Genomic DNA, 19,922 nt, shown 5'->3' on the forward strand with positions numbered 1-19,922 from the left:
AAATTTAAAAATATCAAATTAGTTGTTAATAATTACAAAAATTACACCCTCTAACATTTTACGCCCGGAGATGAATCTTCGTCTTCCACCTCCTAGTTCCGCCCCTGGAAATGTGTATATGTTAATATAAGTGGAAACATTTTTCTGATATTTTATGCTTAATGGTATTTAAGTATATATTATCAGCATCCGTAATAACATTTTTAATACGCGTCTGGCTGGCTTCAAAAATACTCGGCGGCCCTTGGATAATTATAAACAAATGACGATTTCTTGTGATGGAACCATAGGGTAAGCTCTATCGATCGATGGAACGCGGGTCGGAGATGTAGTCGGTCGAGGATGTAGTCGTTGCAGACCCAGCGACAAAGTATACAACCTCTCTGGTCGAGTATACCGATTATCGGGATCCCCACCACCGAACGACAGTTCCACGACAGGGGAACGGGTGGCCGGTGTGGGTTGGGCTGTCCATGTTTAGAAATGCATTTTTTTCCCCGACCACTGTCGCAGTTCGTCACCCTCCGTCCGTTCGTACGTTTTGTCGTTGCCGTGTCGTATGTATACAGTGATCCGTTTGAATCGTTCGTTGTCGTCGCAGTGCGGAAAATGTGAAGTGTTTTCAAACGAATTGTAAATTTTTATCTCTTCCCCTATCCTCGTCGAAATTTCCCAATTTTATCGTCCCTGACCCGATGGATATACACCCTCGCAACTGTCACCGGCACGTTAAAACACCGTCGGAAACGGTGTGATGTGTGCTGGACGAAGCTGACACTATTGTCGCCGTTGTAAAATAATTTCCACGGGTTCAGCTACAGCTTGAGTACCGGAACGGACTTTTGCCGACATCATTGTGCTTGTATTATACCTACTAAATTTGTGTGAGTACGAAACTACAGACTAAACGCTATGTACAAACCTAGTCATGACGTTTTGCTAAATTTTTACAGTAAATATTCTTTTTACCTTAAGATATCTGTGTATGTGTGTTTTCCGTGTGCAAATCGTCCCACACCGGTGCACGATCGCAGCAGTTGTGCAATTGTTTTTGTTTGCCATTAGTGTTTTGTAGCAATTTGTTTACCAATAGGATACATCTACATATTCGTGTATTTACCCGTTCAAATATTGCTCATTAAAATATGTTTGATTGTATAATATGTATAATATCCGTGATAAAAGGAATTATATTTTTTTGATCTTGTAATGTTAGACATGAATTCTGTATATAATAGAAAAATATTTCTCATTCTATTTGTATATTTATAATGTGCTCTTTGATTTTGTGTTCATGTACTCAATCTATCATTACCAACACCTTCAACTTAATGCATTTTTTTTTTTTACTGAGAGATTAATGTATAAATATATATTACTCATGAATATCTATAGTTAATAACCTATGGTTCATTGAGAGTATTTTACTGAGGTTTTATTTTGTTGTTAATTCCTTTATTTTTCCATAAATTAAATGGTAAAATATGTAAGTATTCCATTAAAAAATATATAGGTATATATTGTATAAGATATCTGTTAATAGTAATATTATTACTCTTATTATTTTGTTATAACCTAACTTCTATATTTTGGTTACCAATTATGTAAAAAGGTACAATAACTCAAAAGTTAATTATTAATAAACATTCTTAGAGTATGATAATATTTCTTATCAAGTTACAGTATTGTTAAAAATTATCCGTTCCCATATTATCCAGTAACATATTTTTAATAGGTAATTTTTAAATATGTAGTATTTTGGATAGTAAAATGAGTATAAAAATTAAGTTTATATCTTAATGGTGGTGAAATTCATTACAAGACCTTACAAGTTCTTGAACTTACCTCAGTCCAGAAGTTGAATATTTTATATTTACTTAACTATAAACTATACATACGTAATTGATTAGCTTATTATACTAGCTTTTTCCAATCTTATTAGTTAGCATAACAATGTTGTTTTTCTTAATTATCCAAAGTTGTATGTTTGGTTATATTATCCTCAAGTTTAAATTTTTATTTTGAGGCACTCAACCATTGTATATTTACTTGTTCTTTTTTCATTAATTAACTAACCTTTCCAACTCCAACAATGAGAACCCATCATTCAAATTTGTATATTAATAAAATTAAAACTTCATTTTTTTATATTGTTTTATTATTGATGTATTTAGTTTAATGTATTCTCCTTCACCTTCAAACTATTTGGGATCAGTCACCCTTGTCCTATCCTTTCACTCATCTTAATTTTCTACATCCCCTACGCACCAATTTTTTTATAAAAAATTCAATATATTATTGTAATATTAAAATAAGTCTGAAAATAATTATTAGTAATAGTTATTTTTAAAATCTTCTCATTTATCATCATCATATATTATATTGAACATAGAAACAAGTATTATATAATTACAATAGCTCAATAATATAGATCAGTGAATCCCAATTGGTGGTCTTTAGGTTCATCTCAAGTGCTCCATAATTCCACAGATTATTTTTTTTAAATTTTATACATTTTTTGAATAAAAATATTAAAGAATATACAAAAGTTAAGTATGAAATTCTATATCATAATATGTAATATATACTTGATTTTAACTCGATAAATTTGCTATGATTTGCATTTTTATTTAATAATATGTTGATAAATGAATAGCAAATTGTATTTTTTCACAATATACCTAAATACATTTTATATATACAGTAGTTTCGATAATCCGAAAGACGCAGTAATCCAAAACGAGATTAATAATTAATGTATCACTATATTAATACATATTGTATATGTATCATAATAATATTAAATAAATATTTTAAATAATAAGGTTCATATTATGTAATAAATATTATATTAACTGGCTGTACACACACACACATACACACATATATATATATATAATTATAATACATTTTTTTTCTTAAATTACAATAAAATTGATGTTTTTATTAAACCTTTGGTAATCTGAATGACCTCTTTCCCCAATCTTGTTCAGATTATCAAGACTATTATATACTATTTATATATTTATTTCTATAGTTTATATTATTACTCATTGGTTAATAAAATATCTTTTTCTTCTCCTTTGCCTTATCTTGTCTACTATAGGTGGTATACCAATACTACCTCTCACATATTTATTCTTTATTCTATCTTCTCTTGTCATTCCATTCATTCATCTAAACATTTCTGCAACATTCATACTCTGTTTTATTCTCCTGTCAACCACCCAACACTGAACCTTATAGCATAGTTGGTCTCACTACACTTCTGTAAAATTTACTTATCAGCCTTATTGGAATTTTTTTATCTCATAAAGCACCCATTATTTCTCTCCATACTATTCAACCACACTTAATCCTATGTTTTACATTCATGCCAAAATCCTGTCCTTTTGTACAAATGATCCTAAATATTTAAAGTTCTCGATTTCACTTATCACTTTACCACTTATTATCATTGGGTTCCTCATACCCTTAACTTCTTGGTATCTTCCTCCAAAGTCATACTATATACACCAGGAGTCGCCAACCAGTCGATCGCGATCGACTAGTCGATCTTTCTAGGAATATAGGTCGATCGTTGTAAAAGTTTACTGCTATCGGTTGATCGCAATCGCAGTTCAATCGGATAACGGGAACATTAGATTATAATTATCATGAAAAAACTATAAATAATTTTTCTTTGGAGCTTAGACCTTTTTCTTTTTTTTTTTTGCTCATCAAACAAATCTCTTCCTAAAAACCTAAATTCTCATGGATATTGATCACCAGGTACTTAAATGTAAAATGTAGCTCACTTGTTTGAAAAGTTTAGTGACCCCTGATATATACTCTGTTTTATTTTCACTAATTTTCAATCACTTTCCTTCAAGGGCTAACCTCTACTCATCCAACCTATTATTAACTTCTTCCAGATTTTTTCCTACCAAAACTATATAATCAGCAAACATCATACACCATGGTACCTATCGCTGTGTGTCTTTTGTAACTTTATCCATTACCACAGAGAACAAATAAAGGCTAAAAGCTAATCCTTGATACATATCAACCCTTATGTTAAAATCTTCTGTTTCTTCATACAAACTCTACACAAATTCTCGAGCCTTTATACTTATCTTGAATCAAATTTATATATATTTTTGGGACCTCCTTTCTCATTAATGCACACTTTAAAATTTCTCTTGGTACTTTGTCATATTCTTCTTCTTCTTTCGAGAACTCTGTCATATGCCTTTTCTAAATCTATAAACATGCATAAGTTTTGCTAGTTGTCTAACACAAAATTATGGCTTCATTGTCAATTTTCCTGGCATAAAACTAAACTGATTTTGATGTTGATGTTTCACTTTTTATTCTCTTCTCTTTAATCTTTTCTTCCACAACTTAAATTGCTTTTTCTAATTGCTACTATTCTCTGAATCTACTCATCCCACCACCAGATTTTCTTATTTCTGGCATACTATTGGTTTTATCAACAACTATATTCTTAACACAAGTTACCATTCTTTTCCAAATTTCATTTATATTTTCCTGAGCATTCCATACAGCTTCTTCTTTTACGTTCTTAATAAACTAATTTTCTTTGTTTCTTATTAATTAGCATCACCTAATTCTCAATTCCTTTCCACTTTTTTTACTTATTATATTCGCCTTCTTTCCACTACACTATACCTCCATTATCATCAACCTAAGTTGTATTATTACAATCTCTCCTGGAATCATTTTACAATATTTTACTCTTTTTCTACTGTCTCTCTTCCGCATAAAATAATTAATCAGCTATCTATTTCTTCCACATAAAATAATCAATCAGCAATCTATTTCTTCTACTCTTATATGTTATATGATGCTATTCTCGTTTCCTGCAATATGAGTTGATTATTGCAAGCTCATCCAAAGCTTTTTCTTTGACCTAATTCCTCTTGCCAAATTCTTATCTTCTATGCACTTTTTCATACTCTACTCTCTCACTACCTACATGTTCATTCATATGAAGACTAATAACAGTATCTTTATTTTCTGGTATTTTTTGCATCACTTCATCCATCTCTCAACAAAAATTTTCCTTTTCTTCACATCTTATTTGTGACACATACATATTTATTACGTTTAATACTTTTTCCTCACATATAAATTTTACCGTAATAATTCTATCATTTTTTCTTTCTACATTGATTACCTTACTTTTCATCTCCTCATTCAATATTATTTCAACCCCATTCCTAGTACTAGTTCTGAATATATTATTTTATAACCCTCTCCTATTTCTTTTACTTTCTTTCCTTTCCATTTAGTTTCCTGAACGCAACAAATATTAAGTTTCCTCCTCTTCAATACTTCCACTAATTCACTACTTCTGCTTGTTAACGTTCCAACATTCCACGTGGCTATTATTTATACCTATCTTTCATACCTAAACACAGATTTAATCCAGGACGGCATCAGTGATGTCTCTACAACGTTGACATTACCTGTGTTGGTTAGACATGAACACATAAATGGTGAACCAGCTACCACAGTGGATGTTGGGCTGGTATCATACACTGCATCATCTAGGCCTTCTCCACCTCTATGATACTTCCTCTCATTTGTCTTCCCCGCTGTTTAGTTTTATATTATCTTATATGTTTCATATATATTTCCTTTATTAATTAATTGTTATTAATCTAATTTTTATATTTGTGGGTTGAAAAAAAAGAGTATAAAAATTTACAAAAATATAATAAAAGGGAGTAGTCGCGGTCAATTTTAACTCATATTGACTTGTTTGCCACTCCTGCTCTATATTATTTATCTTATTTTGGTAGTATAGGTTAATTTAAGTATTATAAATTTATTAATGTACTCACAAGTTTTGTTTGAAATTAATCATTTGTAAATCCATAAAAGATATAAAATTATGTATTCAAGGATCATTCATAAACAAATTTTTTTGTGTGTCGCAATAAAATTTTTGAATTTAAATGAAAATAGTAGTTTACCCATCCACCAAAACTCATAAATTATTTACTAGTGGCTGTAACCTATCTATTTGCTATCTAAATAAATTATTAATATTTGTTATTTAACTTCTTCCTAAGAATTAATTATTATATAATTATATAATATAATTTAGAGAGCTGTTCTGATATGGATTTCTAACTTTAAGCTATGTGCTCTGTTGACTGCATATTATTATATTGGCATAATTTGAGAGATGACGATGTAGACATTTGCTCCAGTCTAATTAAAAGCATTAGCCACTTGTTAGTGAAATCATCTAGCTTATGTTTCAAAGAAATTATGTATGTATATGTGTAAACTATGTTTATTTAACATTTTATCTTGATTTTTTTCTTTTTATGAACCACTTTATAAATATTAAATACACATTGTAAATGTATTTATCTCAATTAAAATAATTATGATTATAATGTACATAAACGTGTAAGTTGAATAATATACATCAGTGGCGTATTTACGAGGGGTGATCTGAGTGATATATCACCCCCCCCAGTACCTTTTTTTTTTATTCATTTCACTTTTCTTATTTTTCTTTTAAATGCTTGAGCCTTAAGTCCGTAATGGATTCTTAGTATTTCTTAGTATTCCATCAGTCCGTTATCAATAGAAGTTAATAATAGACATAGACAGTTGTAGACAATATAATTATTATTAGTTTCAAGAAAATCGTGAACATAAGATAATTACGATGAATTATTATTATTATTATTATTATTATTATTATTATAGTTTAATATCCTAATGTTCATGATTAATTTATATATATATATTAATCAATTATATCTGTGATTTAATTTATACTATATTAGCGATAGTGCGTAAACCATGTGTTCAGTGTTCACATTTGCTCTGAGTCCTTTCGTGTTTCGTTTAAAATTAACCGATCGCTGAACAGAATTTTGACATTATTTTGTGATCTAACTTATACTTATTATGAAAATAAATGTATAATATTATTAATGTTGATATTGTTTTTAATAAAATCATGTTATATAAAAGTGCACTTTACGGAAACTGGAAAAGTATGATAACAAGATCCTCCTAGAAGATATTTGTCCCCTTGGCTCCAAATGTACAAAATAGTTATTGTTATATCACCTAGAAAAAAATCCTAGATACGCCACTGATATACACACATTAAACATATTGTGCAGTGCATTGAAAAAATATGTGGGGCTTCTTATAAGTCTAAACCATTAATATGCTGTTAGAAAAAATTATTTATAAAATAAAAATAGTAAATAATTAGGAATCAATTATGATGAATTAATGTTTATATTAAAAGCTTGGTGTATATTTAAAAACGACTAGGATAATTATTAAATGTATAACTGTAATATCATGTCAATGGGAAAAAGTTATCCCGAAACAATTATGACTATAAAAATCAGAAAATTGCATGATTTTGTATTGTATCAATTGGTAGGAGATATACATTATTCTCTTAACCACCAATCAGAGGCTACGGCATCAACACTCTTGTATTTAAAAGTGTTAACTTTACTGCTCATATAACAAAGATTTCATATTTAAAATCCATGTTTAAAATATTATAATTTAAGAGAAAAATGTGCTTTTATTTTAAATTGTAGATAGATAGATTGAAGATAGATGTTATATAATATAACACAATAGTAAGTCTTTTTAATTTAAACGCATACATATTAAATACGTTTAATTATGAAAAATGTATTATAAATTAAATACATTTTTTTAAATTTTTTTAAATTTATTAAGATGTTTTGATTTGATTAAAGTTTAATAATTATACAATAATATAAAAAAAAATATATATTTATTTCTGTGGAATCCATATTTTTCTTAACTATAAAAACAACAAATGTATTCAGTCATTATTATTACTTAATTGTTTAGATTTTAATTTATGATCAAGTTTTAATTTAAAGTTTGTTTTTATGCTGTTTAAAAGAAAACTCATGTTCTTGGTTCAATTTTTAAATATTTATTTATACAAGACAAATAAAATGTAGCAACCTTACTACAACAAAATATAGGTATCAAATAAATAATATTTTAGATGTATTGATTTTCATACAATACCAATATATTACCATAAAGTGGGTCGAATCTATTTTTAAACTAGCTAAGTGACGAGTACATACACATTACAAATTTATATACTAACAGAAATTCAATATTTTATTATTGGTATGTACTTATTTAGACTTTAAAATAACATCTATATGTTGAACTATTTGTTATATTTCAGAATATTTTTAATATTGTTGTACATTACTAGATATTATTAAGGTCATACAAATTTAATGTCAAGTAACAACACGGTATCTTATAAATTATAATATATTTGAATTAACCTTACTAACTTGATAAAATGTTATGTCATTATTTTTAATTATGTAACACTCGATTTTTTTTATTTATAAGTATGTATTTGGGAATAAATTATACTGAAGTAATTAAATAAAAACGTAACGTATTTATATTTAAAAATGGATGTACATTTCAAAAGAAAACTGAAAGTAATTATAATTATTACTAACTATTATATCCTCCAGGGTATCCTCATTTAGTTAAGTAATCTAATAAAATACATTGTCTAATTTATAATAAATCATAAATAATATCTATATTGATTTGATTTGAATATTTTATGAATATTATAATATTATTTTATTTCATAACAAAATAATTGGTTTCATGCTTACAGTACATTTTTATATATTTTTATTTGTTAATGTCTGGTGTATTTAAATTCATAAATTATCGTAAACGTTTTATATTTCATGGAATTTAAAAAAATGAGAAAAATCCTACTATTTTTCATGCTCATAACATTCCGTATTATAAACACTTATTTTTATATTTATAATTTTATATCCAAATGAAAATATTAAAATTGTCTTCGCGAAATATGTATTTAATATTTCAATACTAATAAATAAAATAATAAATCGTTTAACTTATACTTTTATATGTGTGTTATTTTTCTTTCGCCGCATGAATGGTGGAAGTATTTCCTTAACCCTTCGTTAGTCACCTTGTTGACCTGAACAATTTTAATCACCCGGGGTAATATTATACCCCATGTATTAAACTTATTTCTGTAATTAATAAATTCATAAATTTTATTATTTTTTATTAAATATGTGTATTACATATAGATATAATTAATATTTAAATAATTAAATGCGATTTTTTTTTAAATATTTCAAAGGTAATATGAACATTTATTCTATATAATTATAAAATTAAATATTGCTAATTACTTTTCTAGTTTTTTATTTTATTTTTTATGTGACATTAATATAGTGATCTATTATTTAAATTATTATTTTGGATAACATATACAACATATTTTTATTATTACTTATTAATTTATGTTAAATAGGAAACCTAATATCATAATTGAAAATAGGTCAAATATAATGTAATTATCTTTTCAGTATACTTTTATAATAAAATTAAAATAAAAATATTTATTCTCAAAAGAAACTCTTTTTTAAAAAACTTAATAATTCTGTAAAAATTGGAATTTTTTTATAAATTTATTTTCAAATGATCTAAAACTAAAGTAGTCACCGAGGTAAAATATTTCCAGACTCCACTTTGAATTACTGTTTATCATTTGATACTGCAATGATAATGATAAAAATCATGCTATCATATTAATAAACTAATCAAAAATGATATCACGGCGGTGGTGGTGCATAAGTTCTTACCTCTATAAGAATAAACGTTTTTAACTTGTCTGGGGTATTAAAATACCCCGTGGTGACTAACGAAGGGTTAAAATTAATATTAGTCACCATTTTTTTAACACAATTAAGTAAATTTAATATAAACAATATGCTATATTAATACATAACATAGATACGTCATTTGACGGAAAATCTGGCAGATTACCAGAATATGTACGAAAAAAGAATTCCAGATGAACCATTAGCCTAATAACCTGCGTCGTCTGTAATGGCTTCCGATTTATATAAAAATCGCGTGTGCGCTCTAAATAAATACATCTATTATTGGAGTAAAAGTATAGACACCGCCACCAAGTAATGGCTCGTGTAATGATATGGCGCCCCCATGTGACCGTTGATTCGTGTTATCGCATAACCACAGACTACATATTTATGTCGTCGATACCAACGATTAATAAGTCGTAAAGGGACCCACACACTATCAGTTTAATTGTGCCGTTCTGAAAAATTTTTACATAGGCTTTTGGTCTGCGTGACTAACTCTACTTTGCACTGATAAATGGCATAGTTAGCTCAGTCGATTGAATAGTTTGCACAGTCTTGTCTAATCGTTTCTAGCCACGTATGTCAGCTGTTTTTGGTATTATTTATATTCTGTTATTACTTTACTACTAATTAACTGTTGCCACCGCCATGGCGAAAAAAAAGAACAATTGCATTTTATTGACGCGTACAGAAATCTACCCGAATTGTGGGTTATATAATGCCCTTCATTCAGCAGATGACAAACGCTGGGCAAAACACTTGTTTGGAGTAGGAATCAGACTTTGCTCTAGCGTTCCGGAGCCTTCTCTTCCGTTTATCTTCTTCGAACAGCACTGCTATAATTACACAACACAATACTGCCTTTTTTTTTATCGTTCATTGTTGTATGTTAAAACAAACGCACAGTAGACTGTGACTAAACCACATGAAGAACATGAGAAAATTGTGAACATAATCTAGAGAAAAACTGTTCTAGTCTACACACCTTCAGTTCAAATTAAACTGTACAATTTTTACTCAGTTAATTTCACAGATAAACAGCACAGTTAAACGGATCAAGTGTTGGTTTCTTGAATTTGTTAAAAAACGATCTACTTAAACAGTTTTTCGTGTGGTTTATCGGTTTTCAGTGTTGAGTGTTTGTTTTAAAAATATAATATCATATAACCGTAACAAACATATGCGTGTGCGTACTCACACATGCACGCACTTTTACACACCGGATAACTGTCCATCAGAGCCTTATAAGGCTGCAGCTATTCGTCTGGTTTTTTTTCTCATTCTCTACTTTGTTGACAACGACGAGTGGAGGTAAAAAATAGTTTACACTTCGTCGCCGCTATACGACCTTTAAAGATGAATAGAGAAAAAACAATTTTTCTAATTATTTCATTTCATTCCATACTCTCGTATGGTTGACGCGATCAGACAACAATAGTGGGGATGTTCGTGTATTTTTATCCGATGATTTCATTGATGAACGCGCGCGTGCCTGCCCAGAAATCGGTCAACAGACGAGGAAAATCGCCAACGCGGCGCGTTCTCGAGCCAATGGCGTTATTGTATACAGCGAGGGCGAATGGATTCATACATAGATATTAAAAGAGAGAAAGAAAACCAAAAGTGTTTGTAACAATATGTTTATATTATGTTTCCATTACGGTGGCGGAGAAGGGGGTATTGTAAAACCAACTCACTCGACAACGGATAACACAACTGTAGCACGCACATAGCAGTCGTGTGGGAATGACTGGTTTTCTCAGCGCACCCACGTGCGATCCGTCGTACAGCGTAAAACGGTTTTATTATACACCGCTGCCACCTTGTCGCTTCCTTTCACCGCGAGTGCGCCTTCCCCGCACCGTGCCATCGCCTGATTATTATTAATGGCACATGTTTACATTATTCGACCGTTGACGGCTGTAAACAGGGCTGAGGGTTTGGCTGTGACGTACGTTCGGCGTTTGCTGTCGACTGCGACCTTTGTCGGAACAATCGCGACTTTTTTCGGTTCGACCGATCGGGTTTGCAATGCGAACCCACGACATATGGCCGTAAACGGTAATCGCGCACAGCGCGGTGGGCAGAGTATAGAGGGAGTGGCGACCGGGGGGACGTATAGTCGTCGGACGACGTTAATGAGCCATGTAGGCCAAAAGACGTACCACTATCTGGTATGTTCGCATTCTTTGGATGGAGACCGAAAACCCAAAATGTGCACGAGAAAAAAATTTAAAAATATTAATTTCGATTATTAAACAACAGCAGCTGTGCTGTAAAATTTTTATCAGTGTGCAATTATAGTTTCGGATGTACATTTCAACAGCAGGCCTATGGTACCAACAATGTAATGAATTGTAATTGTTCTGTTTTTGCACTGGGTTAACGTCTCAAAGTTTTTTTTTCACACAAAATTTTTTTAATTTTCTAAAAAAGAAAAGACACATAAAATAAATAACTCCATGTAAAACCAAGTAACTCGAATATTATGATTATATACATTATATTCATAATATACGAATTACTTGGTTTTACATGGAATAGTTTATTTTATGTTTCTTTTCTTTTTTAGTTGTTGAAGTTTTTTGTTAGGAGTGTTCAATATGCCTCTTGTTTGATTATAAATTCGAATAATTTTGTTTGGTTTATATTAATATTGTACCATTTAAATTACATTATCTATGTTCGGTAGCGAATTATATCCTTGAACGATTTGAAGCGGTATGACGCAGAAAGGAAATATCATAATTTCTATGTTTTTAGAATGACGCGTGTGCATACGTGTGACGTTTCCATATTTGGCTCTCGTTCGTTTGTAACATGGTGTGATTGCATTGTATTTACTTGAAACTGTTATCATCCGGTATGTTTTTAACGGATGCGTTTTTCTAAGTCAATCAACTATTTTCATATTAACGCTGAATGTCTAGCGTTTTTTGGATACCTTTATTTTAAATGTATGTTTTGTACATCTATTAAATATACTCTAATTATGATTCGTGAATTAATTCCTATAATTATTATTTATTCCTATTATTATTTATTATTATTATAACTTTGAATTTTGAATTGTCATTTTTTTTCAGTATATTAATTCCACCTTTTCTTTTTTTTTTGTACTAATTTTTATTACTTTATTATCGGAAATAATCTTATGTATAATTAAATTGTTTTATAAAATATAAATTAATAATAATTTACAATTTGTTTAGTGATTGTTTAGTCACTCGTTTTTTCTTTTTTCCAATTGCAAAATATTATATTATTTGTATCTATTAACTGACTATAGCCAAAGTATAACACAGCTCTTTTAAATATTATTATATTTAAAACCATGATTATTAATGAAATTGCAATATTGTTTTCAAAATATTTTAGATAAATTTAGTATTTTTGATGATTTATGCAATTTTATATAAGATATTAAATGTCAAATGTTGACTGTAAAATAATCGTTTTTATATTTATATTAATAGTCTTAAATTCTTTTACAGATTATAACTGAAGCCGAAATGAACAAAACATTAATTATGAAGATATTGACGATAGCCTTGCTGACGCTTGGCTTTTGTCACGGAGAGGAAATACCACAAAAATTAATCATACAAAATCCCTGTGTTCTAAAACAAACCTGTCACGAATGTATACAAACTCCGACGTGCGCTTGGTGTGCACAACCAGTACGTTCAGTATAAAATAAAATCATTAGTCATTGATATTTTTTCATTGTTATTTCACGTTCTGGTCATTATTTTATTAACAATTGCTCATGACCTTATCGCTGACGTTTTTTTATGATTTTTTCAAACGTCAAATGCTTCTTAAATTAAAATATTGTATTTTAATTTATTTTTTATTTTTATTGTTCTAATTATTTTTTATTTTTTATTAAGGCATTTGATGGAAAACGATGTTTCCAACCTAATATCAACACGAATGTTCTATCACAATGTGAAGAAAAATTTATCAACAACCCTGATAATGTATACAGTATTATAGAATCGCGAAAACTTCAAAAAGCCAGTAAATCTTTAAGTAGTTCTAGAATCTCTAGTAGCTCTAGTAGTTCTAGTAGTTCTTCAGCTTTTAGCGGATCTGCATCAACTTTAGCACATGAAGCTGTTCAAATCTCTCCACAAAAAGTGTCTCTCAAGCTTAGAATAAGTAAGATGTTATTTGTCATTAGTTATAATTGATTATATTTAATATATTTAATTATATACTTAATCCATTTTTAAATGTTTTACATTTTTTTTAGATGAAGCTTATAGAATATCTTTAAATTATGCCCAAGCTGAAGATTATCCTGTAGATTTATATTATTTGATGGACTTGTCTAATTCAATGGAGGATGATAAAGAAAAACTATCTAAACTCGGAAATTTATTAGCTGAAAGCATGCAGAATATTACTTCTAACTTCAGACTTGGATTTGGTAGCTTTGTTGACAAAGTTGTCATGCCATATGTAAATACAGTGCCAAAAAAGTATGTTTAGTACTTTATTATAGTTTTAATAAAAATATAGATGTGATTGTATCAGTATAAAATGTATTTTGCGTGATTTTTATTGGGTTAGTAATGGTGCTCCATGTGAATCTTGTGCCCTTACATATGGTTATCGTAATCAGTTATCATTGAATTCAAACACTAGTATGTTCTCAGTAAGTTGTTGGTACATAATGAATTCTGTATAAAACATCTATCAATATATTTATAATATATCAATGTTTTGTGAATACCTTGAAACATCTTAAGTTTATCAATCACAGTTACTTGCTTTCGTAAATGTATACTACGTAGAAAAATACATTTTATTTTCATCTTCTAAAAATTAAATTGTGTTTATTATTATTATCCATGTTTTAGTGATAATATTTTATTCAATTTATAAGTATTTAAACAATTTGTGGAACTGTAGTTGGGATGGGCTTGTAGACTAATTTGTTTAAATTTTTAAGGGAAAAAAATATGATGGAATACAAAAAATTATCCTAGAATATAATATTTAGTGGTGTACAATTGATATTTTAAGTTTTACAAAAGAAAAAAATTAGTCAAAGTCTGTTTGATGAAAAAAAAATAAATATTAATAATAATATGTTATGTCGGCAGTTTGTTTATCTTATATTACAATTCTTGTCTTTATAACAAAAATTATAAATGTACCCATTATGAAGGCCGTCCCGAAGATGAAAATCAAGGGAGGGTAAATAATATGAAAAATGCCGACTACAATTTTTTTACTCAATTTATGTACTATAATTAACTATATGTAGTCGTATTTTTACTTTTTAACATACGTATAATGTTTAATATATGTGTCAGTGTCGTACGTTCTTAAAATTGACAATTTAATTATTTATATATATATATAATATTTTATTTTATATAATAAGTAATTATATAAATTTTATTTGTGTATACACTGTATTACGAAATATGTATTATTTGTTTTCCATAAGTAAAATTAGGTCCTTCTAGACTATAATGAAACAAGTCCGACTGCCAACTGGTGTTTTCATTGGGGTGGGGTGAAATACCTACCCAAGATCCCTCTTTGGAACGGCCCTGCCCATTATAAATTATACAAATTTACAGAAAAAATAATTTTGTTCCAATATTTAAAATAATAACATCATTCATTAACCAGTTATGTTAAAATTTTAAACTAAATTAATTATTAATTTACTAATGTCATAATAAATTAATGAAAAAGTTGACAAAAATAATCAATTCAACTTAAATAAATAATAAAACTATCATAAAATTTTTCTTAAATCATGAAAAGAGAAAGTATGAATAGTTGTATAATATTTTTTGGGTATTGGAAATTGAAAAGAATAACCAATTTAATGCATGGTTTTTTCATATTTCTAAAGTGTTGTAACACTTAAGTAATTTGAATAGTAAATATTTTTCTCAAAGTACCAACTACTACATGAAATAACTTTTTAATATTGTACATCATTACTGTTGTTTCACTTAGTATTTTAAATAAAATTGTTTAAATACAATTTTATATAAAGTATTGTTTACCCTTTATACATTTAAAATTTTATGTTTTCTGTGTACATATTAGAGAAAATAATAATGAATTCATCATTCATCATTCATTTTACTTTTTTATTTTAGATCTGAAACTATAATAAAAAAAAAAAAAAAATTAACTTAATTTCAACACAATTTATAATAAAAGTAAAAAAATGCCTGTGCCTGTTAATTTTGCACCCCTGTCTCATCTCTGATGCTCAACTATATAATATGTAGCCTTGCTTTACATTATTTATGTTTGAATTGTCTTTAAATATGTATTATATTGATAAAATGCTTCGTGGTATATTATGACTTATTGTCATAGTATGCATTCCATTATGCTTAATTTAGCAATAAATTATTATATTCATGTGTAATTTATTTAATGCATGCTAAGTTGTATTTAATTATTGTTTTATTATTACAAAACTTATTTTGTAATAATTTTTTGTGTGCCTGTACAATATCCAGCTTGGAGAAGCCATGTCCTCGTTGTGAAGCTTCTCCGTACGGATTCCGAAATGTCATGACTCTTAGTCCAGACACTCATAAATTTGCCGTAAGTCCAACTATTCAGAATGATTAAAAATTCCAATTGACAGTATATTAATGTTTTAATGTTATTACTAATTTGGTACTTGTTTTCAATACTAATTTTCTAAAATTGTGCATTTCTTTTAAACATACATTTTATTTAAATATGTTAGTAAAATTTTCGTTTAACTAACATTTCTTTAATTAAATTATTTTACTTCAGAATATGACTTGACTTACAGCTTATTTATATGTATATTTTGCATGGTTAATTGAATTAATTATATGAATTAACTTTGTAAATAAATGTATATACATTACATATATTTCATTTAAGATACTTATTTATTCAGTAAAAAAATTTAAGGTTAAAGTCCAAAGAGCACAAGTATCAGGTAATTTAGATGCACCTGAAGGTGGTTTTGATGCTATTATGCAAGCTATTGTATGCAGAGATGAAATTGGTTGGAGAGAACGCGCTAGGCGGTTATTGCTGTTTTCAACAGACGCTGGATTTCATTATGCTGGCGATGGAAAGGTATGGTTCTCTGTTAATAAAAATATCAAAATTTAATTTATTTGAAGTATGAATACTATGTGCAATTTTAGCTTGGTGGTATTATAAAGCCAAATGATGGTCGTTGCCATTTGGACAATGATGGTAATTATACTCATTCAACTTTACAAGACTATCCATCAATATCCCAGGTAGATATTGTTAACAACAAATTAGTTTTTATCATTATGTAATACCTAACATTATTTATTATTTCGATATTGTTAGATTAATTTAAAAGTTAAACAAAATTCAATTAATATGATTTTTGCTGTAACTGCTGAGCAAATACATGTTTATGAACGTTTAAAGCAACATATTGAAGGAGCTTCTGCTGGTATTCTTTCCGAAAATTCAGAAAATGTAGTTGATTTAGTGAAAGACCAATATAGTGTAAGAAATAATATATTTTATAATTTATTATTATTATTATTTTAATCATTGGAATAAAATAAATGTGTGGTTTGTGTTACAGAAAATTTCATCTTCTGTTGAAATGAAAGATAATGCAACTAGTTCTATAAAAGTCACATATTGGTCTAATTGTCTTGATAAGAATGGTCCATTAAAACAAACTAATAAATGCGATGGTCTTAAAGTTGGCACCGTAGTTAATTTTCAAGCTGAAATCGAAGTGACATCATGTCCACCAAATCGTAAAGATTGGCATCAAATATTCCAAATTTATCCTGTTGGTATAGACGAATCATTAACTGTAGCATTGGATATGCATTGTGATTGCCCATGTGAAAATGTTGGACATCCTGTAAGTGATAAATTATGAATATCAGCTATGACAAATGAATGATTATAAATTCATTTCAGGGATATCTTGAGAAATCTCCAGATTGCCATGGAGCTGGTACAATAAAATGTGGTATTTGTGAATGTGATCCTATGCACTTTGGCCGTACATGTGAATGTGATGCTAATAATAATCGTCACGGTAATGACACAAATAAGGGATCTAGTTGTCGTGCAAACAATGAAACAGAAATAAATTGCTCAGGTCGTGGAGAGTGTAACTGTGGTCAATGCGACTGCCATTCCAGAACTAACCCAGAAGAAGTAAAATTATCTAATGAATATTATAATATTATTTTTGCTGACATAACCAAATAAAACATGTTTTCAGAGGGTATATGGTCAATATTGTGAATGCGATAATTTCTCTTGTGACCGATCTGGTGGTGCTTTATGTGGCGGCCATGGCAAGTGTGATTGTGGTAAATGCGAGTGCAACCCAGAATGGATAGGTGCATCTTGTGATTGTCATGCTATAAATGAAACATGTATTATGGATGGTAGTAGTGAGATTTGTTCTGGTCGTGGAATTTGTGAATGTGGTCAATGTAAATGCTTTGAAGAAAATGGGATAAGATATTCCGGAACATATTGTCAAAAATGTCCAGTAAGTTATATCCAATTTTTTTTTTTTTGTACTAGATAAATTTTTTTTTTTTTAATGTTATGCTATTTGATTAAGCAGACACTGATAAATAATTAAAAACTATAAATAATGGGATAACCAAACAAATTAAATTTTTTATTTTTAATATTATTGTTACTGGGTTTTTTAGACTTGTCCAGGAAGATGTCTAGAATTTAAGGATTGTATACAGTGTCTTGTGTATAAAACTGGGCCTCTTTCCCCTGAAGAATGTGAGAAAACATGTACAATTAAACCAATTATTGTTCCTGTTGCTGAAGGTATTATACAATACATATAATAAGTTGTTGTAACAAAATATATGATTATATTAATATTTTATTAGCTAATGAAGACAAAGATGAAAATATGTGTTCATACTATGACACCGAAGATTGTCGTTTTGCATATGTGTACTCATATGATCAAAGTGGAAAGATTATAATTCGAGCACAGGAAGAACGTGAATGTCCTCCTCAAGTTTACTTCATGGGTATAGATTACATATTTAAATTTTATTGTGTACATTGTTGGTTCATTGTCATGTCATATTTCAGGTATAATATTGGGTGTAATAGGTGCAATTGTTTTGATTGGAATGGCCCTTTTGTTACTATGGAAACTACTTACAACAATTAATGATAGACGAGAGTTTGCGAAATTTGAAAAAGAACGTATGATTGCTAAATGGGATACAGTAAGTCAATTATTTCAAGTTTAAATATGACAAGGAAATGTATTAAAATTTATTATTCAGTTCAGTTATTTCTTCTATTTTGTTGACAAAAAAAAAAAAAAAAAAAACATTTATCTAGTTTTTATATCTTGTCAGCTTTTTGTCATATATTTGCAATACAAATAATATTTTAATTTTTTATTTTCAAACATTTTTTTCCCTCAAATAAATCATTAAAATATCTAATTATATTTTCTACTTTTTTTAGGCAGAAAATCCGATCTATAGACAAGCTACATCAACATTCAAAAATCCCACATACATGGGCAGATCTTGAGCTCCAAATGTGTCGAAAACTAAGTTTTATACTAACAAAATCTTAAACACAAAGAGTGTTCCTCTCAATTGATAATAGAGCTTTTGTTAGAGTTTAGAACACGTGCCATAGTTGTGTATATCATAATTAACACAGGTTTATTTTAAATATTTGGGTTAAAACTCATTAACAGAATTTCTGTAGATTCTGGTTCAATTGTATCTAAAGATACATCAACGTTTAATTTCCCAATACTTAATTATAAGCAAAATAAAAAAATAAAACAATTATAACTTAAATATGTAACTTAGAAACTACCTAATATTTATTTTTGTTAAATATATTTTATTTCCTTTTCTGTATATTTTTTTCTATTTTGTTAATATTTTATTTTAATATTTGATGTATACGTTTTTTTTCTATTCTATTTTTAAATTAAACAACAGATCTCTAAATTTAAAATCGAGCTTAATTGAGAAATATACATGTTAATTAATTTTATCTAGTCTTCCATCACTAAAACCACCAGTCAATTTGAATAAAAAAAAAGAATAAATATTCTATAATAAATACTGAACATCAAATTTTAGTCTGTAATAAATTTGTACTTATATTTATAATATACATATGTATACATAGTGCCTTAAC

At 28.4% G+C, this 19,922-nt stretch overlaps 1 protein-coding gene across 2 annotated transcripts; it reads left to right on the plus strand.

The window, feature by feature from the left end:
- The first annotated feature begins 490 nt into the window (after positions 1 to 490).
- On the plus strand, positions 491 to 19,606 carry LOC112686937 (integrin beta-PS). 2 transcript variants are annotated; one of them, XM_025559436.1, is made up of 15 exons: positions 491 to 884; positions 13,223 to 13,408; positions 13,622 to 13,892; positions 13,987 to 14,215; positions 14,307 to 14,391; positions 16,665 to 16,835; positions 16,907 to 17,005; positions 17,082 to 17,246; positions 17,329 to 17,619; positions 17,679 to 17,921; positions 17,989 to 18,264; positions 18,434 to 18,563; positions 18,629 to 18,775; positions 18,840 to 18,979; positions 19,227 to 19,606. In XM_025559436.1, the coding sequence occupies exons 2-15, from the start codon at positions 13,241 to 13,243 to the stop codon at positions 19,293 to 19,295; spliced, it is 2,484 nt and encodes an 827-aa protein (XP_025415221.1). In that variant the 5' UTR covers positions 491 to 884; positions 13,223 to 13,240; the 3' UTR covers positions 19,296 to 19,606. The 2 variants fall into 2 exon arrangements, with proteins under 2 accessions (XP_025415221.1, XP_025415219.1); XM_025559434.1 differs by lacking the exon at positions 14,307 to 14,391 and adding an exon at positions 16,235 to 16,322 and having other exon boundaries at positions 19,227 to 19,605.
- The last annotated feature ends 316 nt before the right edge of the window (positions 19,607 to 19,922 follow it).

This window comes from Sipha flava, unplaced genomic scaffold (genome assembly GCF_003268045.1).
Source record: "Sipha flava isolate LNK unplaced genomic scaffold, YSA_version1 32_pilon_pilon, whole genome shotgun sequence".
Classification (NCBI taxonomy): domain Eukaryota; kingdom Metazoa; phylum Arthropoda; class Insecta; order Hemiptera; family Aphididae; genus Sipha; species Sipha flava.